The 7,059-nt window shown below is 39.9% G+C and overlaps 1 protein-coding gene across 1 annotated transcript; it reads left to right on the forward strand.

Annotated features, from left to right (window-relative positions):
- The first annotated feature begins 551 nt into the window (after nucleotides 1-551).
- Nucleotides 552-2,837, forward strand: il10 (interleukin 10). Its single transcript, XM_069151317.1, has 5 exons — nucleotides 552-1,008; nucleotides 1,192-1,251; nucleotides 1,407-1,571; nucleotides 2,334-2,396; nucleotides 2,522-2,837. The coding sequence occupies exons 1-5, from the start codon at nucleotides 844-846 to the stop codon at nucleotides 2,630-2,632; spliced, it is 564 nt and encodes a 187-aa protein (XP_069007418.1). The 5' UTR covers nucleotides 552-843; the 3' UTR covers nucleotides 2,633-2,837.
- The last annotated feature ends 4,222 nt before the right edge of the window (nucleotides 2,838-7,059 follow it).

The raw sequence follows: 7,059 nt of genomic DNA on the forward strand, positions 1-7,059 counted from the left end.
TGTGTTACCCATTTTTGCTCGTCAGTAATATTACGCATGTCTGAGAGACTCCACAGCGTCATCACAAACCACAACTTAATGCCATTTCCATCTCAGTGGCATGGTTTCCTTTGCTACTGTGAATAATGCATTGAATAATAGAATGTAAATTACTGAATTTAATGGCATTACACTTACTTTTTTCTTTTAATCATCAGTTCTAAGTTACATATCTGTGCAAGTTAAAGACTGAGTAGGAATGATATGTGTAGTCATTAATACCACCTTAGTAACAGTGATTAAAATAACTAATAGCAGTAATCAGGTAGGTAGGTAGGTAGGTATATACTTTATTAATCTCCGAGGGGACATTTTTTCATAATAATAATCATAATATTAAATTGCTGTTTTTGTTGTTATCATTATCTGTGTTATGGAATAGCATTATAATAAATATTAAAACATAAAATATGGAATGAAATATTGATAACAGAAAATTAGGTCATATCAAATTTCCTAAGTCAGGTGTTTTTTTCCCTTGAAAGTCTTGACATCTAGCCTGTCATTAGATGAGTAGACCAAAAGTATCCGCTACATGATTCAAGAGAAAGAAAAGAATTTCCACAGCATGTCTTAAGCATGTTCTCTCTTCCAGTCAAGTCTCCGCCCTCAATTTTGCCTATAAATTAAGATGCGTAACAAGCCCTACTATGTCTCTTCTGAGCTCTCCAGAAATATCCTATAGAGAATATTTCTCCTCTCAGAAGTCGGAGAACCTCGTCGACTGTGCGTCCAGTGAGCCAGCAGCATCTCCACTCCTCAGGGCCTGCTCTACTCTACTCTACTCTACTGTCCAGCAGCAGCATGACTCCTCAGTCTCTCCTCCTGTCCGCCTTGGTTCTGGCATCTCTCCTCACCACTGCCTGCTCCAGTCCGATGTGCAACAACAGGTGTTGCCGTTTCGTGGAGAGCTTCCCTGTCCGGCTCAAGAAGCTCAGAGAGGACTATTTACAGATCAGAGACTTCTATGTGAGTAGATGCTTTTTCTCTGCAAGTGCTCTGACTTAAAGTTCAAGCAGCATCATTTGGCCCTTGCAGCTACAGTATGTAGGGAGAGTCTCCAAGTGATGCTATCTTCTCACCACCGTCTGCTGCGTCGGCGGGTGCAGCCGCCGTCTCACTGAACACGTTTTGTTTTTCTGGTTTCTGCAGGAAGCGAATGACGACTTGGACATGGCGCTGCTAGATCAGAGCGTCGAGGACTCTTTCAGGGTAAGTTTCTCCGATTCAAACAAATATATATGCAGCGCTTCTTAAATTGAATTAGAAAGCACGGGGATCGTACCAACAAGTCGCGCATTATGCACACCGGTTAAGAATCAAACGCCGTCTAAAAACAAAGTTGTGCTTCTGCTCCCCCACCTCAGAGCCCGTTTGCCTGCCACACCATGGACAGCATCTTGGACTTTTATCTGACCACGGTGCTGCCGACAGCCCTGGCCGGAGTGACCGCGCACACCAGGAACTTACAACCTCACATGGAGTCTATAAAACAGATTTTCGACGAGCTCAAGAGTGATGTCACCAAATGTGTGAGTACCTGTGGCACGTGCTAATCTTGCATGGAAACTAAAGATGTAAATATGGATCGACGGCGCGCTGCTGTGAGATCAGATGGCGCATCAGCTGCAAAACATCACACAGATATGGTTTGACAGACTACTAAGAAAGAACCGCAATTAAAAATGTCTCATAGTATAATGCTCGTGTAGGCTTGTAACACAGTGGCACTGAGTATAGTTTAAAAACTAAAAAGTAATCATGAGGTGAAAGGTTACATTTGGCCGCCAGGGCGATTTTAGGGTCATAAGATTCAAATAAAATAAAATGTTAAATCTTTATGTAATTATTTGTGAGTCAATATTGTCACAATCAAACCAGGGAAACCACCGTCTGGGTTCGAAATACTATAAAAACTGTCCAAATATTTCCATCTCTTTTTGACATCAGCCAACTTTTTGCCTGGACAGAAAGAGGAAGAGATCAGTGGCTGCTCAGGTCATGATACTGCATTAGTCAATGATTCCTGAAGTGCAGCATAACTGCATCAACCAGTTCTTGCAACAAAACAAAAAAAAAAGGGAAGAGAAGGAGTCCCCTGTCTTCATGCAGTTTCTGATTTAAGAAGAAACCCTTCTTCTCTTTCGATTAAAGGCCTTATGCCTGTTAAAAAGAAGCACTGTACTGACTCGGTTGTGGAAGAAGCTGTCTGGGAGGATGAATTCAGGAGAGGAGTGAAACAAAAGCCACAGAAACCCCGTGTTAACCTCCTCTTTCTACTGCTCTTTTTACAGAAAAAATACTTCTCCTGCCAGAAACCGTTTGACATCCAAAACCTAAACTCTACTTACATACAGGTGAGCAACAATGTAACATAATTAATAATACAAAAAAATACATGTTATTCTATTTGTCAAATGTTTTTGTGCATGCTTGTACTTGGACAGATGATTAAACGAGTGCACCATGTGTTTGTCTGCAGATGGAGAGTAAAGGTCTTTATAAGGCCATGGGAGAGCTGGATCTGCTGTTTAACTACATTGAGACATATCTGGCTTCTAAACGCCAGAGAAACCCAGTGAGCCGTGTTTGAGGACTTGAAGACAATCATCGAAATATGAACTTGTTCATCTCTGCAAAAAAAAAAAAAAGATTGTCTGATATTCACTCCATCCATTATTATTATTTTGTTGTACTGAGACAAGGGTTTACTTTTTTGTCCTGAGGACAAGTTATTGTTGAAGACCATATTGTGTCCTACATATGAAGGTATCAAAACTATCACCTATGAAGCTGTGATATTTATTTTTTCTAATATAATATGTCATATTTTTGTATTTATTATGACTGGTTTTGTATCTTTAAATGTGAATAAATAACTTGTTGGTAACTAATTTGCCTTTACCCTTTCTTTCACATGATGAGATAGCTGCTATCATGTGCCTTTATGGGTAAACATAGAGGACTGAGTACGTTACATGCTGCAGCCCTGCAGTGTGTGTGGGGAAACAGTGTAAATTCAACAGGCTGTTGCACTAACCTCAAACCCATATACATCACTTACCAGCAGCAACCCTGCTGTATCTTAACTTACCGTAACTGTTAACCAGCCAGCCTCACCCTCATGGCATACGCACACTCACACAAGCCTGCAAAATCAATCTCACTTAGTCACACACAGACAGATATGAAGAACAGAACTAACACACAGGATAATTTAAGCAACTCAACTGCATTGAAATCACAAAAAAAAAAAAAAAAAAAAAAATGGGTCGTGCATCGTGTAGTAGCATTTGAATGTGCGTACGTGTGCATCACTGACAGCAAAAGTGCGTGTAACGCCCTGACTCAGCTGATTCCTGACTTGACTCAGGACTTTGCACTGAAACTACTCCAAGACAGTTCATCAGTCATTTGCTTAATCAGCGTGGGATGATTTGAATAGTATCATTCCAGCAATGACAGTAACCTTAATAAAAAGATATCGTTCATAATCATTTGTCTAATGGAGCATAACTATTTTTCTTCTATTCTTTTATTTGAACAGTGTGAATAGCAGTTTCCTTACGGATGAATCGTGTTTATCAGCGTTGTGTTCAATACAAGTGTTGATTCAGACCAAAAGCACCAAAGCTGGTGTTTACGTTTTGAATGGCTTGTCTGTGAAATGATTATCAGCTTGTCTGGCTGTTATGAGTGTATACTTTTGTTCACACAACAATGGTTTCAGGACCGGGTGAGAAAAACATCATGAGAATTACTGTTATACAAGAGTTACAAAATAACCACATCCACTAATAAAATGTGAGGCACAATGATATAAACAAAAAACAATATCTTTCACTGTTGGGAAGATGCATTCATCAAAAACAGATCACCATAAAGGTCAAACAATAAGCAGCAATGAAGATAGGATTTCCTCCAAAGTAAAAAGTACAAATTCAAGTTTGGCTTTAGATGGACAATTTAAATGTTTCACTCTTTGGCAGATGGAAATTTGAGTAAATTGGACAGCTACTTTCTCATTTAAAAAAACAAACAAGCTTTTTGACTTGTCTTGATTTAACAAAGTGTTTCGTAGAGTTTAGACTCAACCATCAAACAGGAGAAGATTGGCCACAGGAATCTCTTACTTCTTTCTGACAGAAAGTCCCGAGGAAACACTGAAAAAAACACTGAAAAAGTAAACTGTGCTAATTCTACGAAAGAGTGAACATGACAATATTTAAAAGTGGTTTCTTTTTGCAACCTCGTTTCCAAAATAGTTTGTACGCTGCGTGACGCATCAGTGAAGATGGGGAGCTGGTTCACCACTCTGAAAGACTGCGGTGGCAAATAGTACAAAAATCTAAGAATAATGTTCAACCAATAACGGGTGGCCAAGATCTTCAGTCCCTCAGGTAGCACTGCAATAAACATAGACACAATTCTGTAGAGAAAATCGTTGCGTGGGCTCAGAAACACTTCCGAAAACCATCTGTGAACAAAGTTCATTGCTGCATACACAAATGTAGGTAATTGTATCATGAAAAGAAAATACCATAAATAAAAAAGATTCAAAATGAGCATACATTTTCCAAATAACAATAAAAGGTCAACATTTAATATGTTGTTTTTGTTCTATTTTTTTTAGTAAATATGGGTTTAGATGATTAGCAAATAACCACATACTGTTTTCATTTATATTTTACACAGCTTCCCACTATTTCTTGAAATGGGGTTGTGCTTGTGTTGATATCGTGGTGACCTATAGTGAATCCGGAAAGTATTCACAGCGCTTCACTTTTTACACAGTTTGTTATATTACAGCCTTATTCCAAAATGGATTAAATAAAAAATAAAAAAAAATCCTCAAAATTCTACACACAATACCCCATAATGACAAAGTGAAAAAAGTTTTTGTTTAGAATGTTTGCAACTCTAATGAATATATAACACGCACATAAGTATTCACAGCCTTTGCTCAATACTTTGTTGAAGCACCTTTGGCAGAAATTACAGCCTCAAGTCTTTTTGAGTATGATGCTACAAGCTTGGCACCTATTTTTGGGCAGTTTCTCCCATTCTTTTTTGCAGGACCTCTCAAGCTCCATCAGGTTGGATGGGGAGTGTTGGTGCACAGCCATTTTCAGATCTCTCCAGAGATGTTCAATCAGGTTCAAGTCTGGGCTCTGGCTGGGCCTCTCAAAGACATTCACAGAGTTGGCCATTCCTTTGTTATCTTGGCTGTGTGCTTCGGGTCGTTGTCCTGTTGGAAGATTAACCTTCGCCCCAGTCTGAGGTCCAGAGGTTTTCATCAAGGATGTCTCTGTACATTGCTGCATTCATCTTTCCCTCCATCCTGACTAGTCTCCCAGTTCCTGCTGCTGAAAAACATCCCCACAGCATGATGCTGCCACCACCATGCTTCACCGTAGAGATGGTATTAGCCAGGTGATGAGCGCTGCCTGGTTTCCTCCAGACATGACACTTGGCATTCAGGCCAAAGAGTTCAATCTTTGTTTCATCAGACCAGAGAATTTAGTTTCTCATGGTCTGAGAGTCCTTCAGGTGCCTTTTGGTAAACTCCAGGTAGGCTGTCATGTGCCTTTTACTGAGGAGTGTCTTCCGTCTGGCCACTCTACCATACAGGCCTGCTTGGTGGAGTGCTGCAGAGATGGTTGTCCTTCTGGAAGGTTTTCCTCTCTTCACAGAGCAACGTTGGAGCTCTGTCAGAGTGACCATCGGGTTCTTTGGTCACCTCCCTGACTAAGGCCCTTCTCCCCCGTTCGCTCAGTTTGGCCGGGCGGCCGACTCTAGGAAGAGTCCTGGTGGTTCCAAACTTCTTCCATTTACAGATGATGGAGGCCACTGTGCTCATTGGGACCTTCAATGCTGCAGAAATTTTTCTCTAACCTTCCCCAGATCTGTGCCTCCATACAATCCTGTCTCGGAGGTCTATAGACAATTCCTTGGACTTCATGGCTTGGTTTGTGCTCTGACATGCACTGTCAACTGTGGGACCTTATATAGACGATGTGTGCCTTTCCAAATCATGTCCAATCAACTTGTTGCACAATAATGTAGTTGCCTTATATTTGAGCAGTTATATTGTTGGTATTGGGAAGTACAACAGAGCTTGTGGACTCCAATCAAGTTGTAGAAACATCTCAAGGATGATCAGTGGAAACAGGATGCACCTGAGCTCAATTTTGAGTGTCATGGCAAAGGCTGTGAATACTTATGTACATGTGACTTGTTCGTTTTTTTTTTTAAATTTTTAATAGATTTGCAAAAATTTCAAAATAACTTTTTTCACATTATCATTGTGGGGTATTGTGTGTAGAATTTTGAGGAAAAAAATGAATTTAATCCATTTTGGAATAAGGCTGTAACAACAAAATGTGGAAAAAGTGAAGCGCTGTGAATACTTTCCGGATGCAATGCATTTGAACAGTTTTGGCCACATATGATTTAGAAGTGGCTATTTGGAAATAGTTCAGCGCCATGCGAGCCATCAAAAACAGCCACAAGAAGAAAAGATGGCAAACGTGGTTAGACATCTAATATGATGGTGCTAAAGATATCCAAATATGCTGATGCAAAGTAACAAACTCTGCATCAGTCTACACTGCCATGATACACAAGCCAACTTATGCTTTCCACAGATACTCACGCCGTTCATGCGTCTTTCACTGGAAAAAGCTCTGTTGAACTTCTCAATACCAACAATATAACTGCTCAATATAAGGCAACTACATTATTGTGCAACAAGTGGAATGCTGGGTACTTCCTGAAAACAGACATGTAGAAAAGACCATATTAAGTTGCATTTTTAAACAAGCACATTTGACTAAAGTGGCTGAAACAAAAAGCCTCTTACTGTTACAATGTGGCACTGATCATACAAGTGATCTATTTTGGGTTTTTACATATGGGTATTCATGCAGTGTGTGACGGTATTAAATGACCAGAAGGAGTCGTATCTTCCCTTTAAATTCATATTATTATTGTGCCCAAAACTGGCACAGTGCTATATGT

This window comes from Embiotoca jacksoni, unplaced genomic scaffold (genome assembly GCF_022577435.1).
Source record: "Embiotoca jacksoni isolate LCO1_2020_lvr unplaced genomic scaffold, fEmbJac1.0.p SCAF_1, whole genome shotgun sequence".
NCBI classification, from domain to species: domain Eukaryota; kingdom Metazoa; phylum Chordata; class Actinopteri; family Embiotocidae; genus Embiotoca; species Embiotoca jacksoni.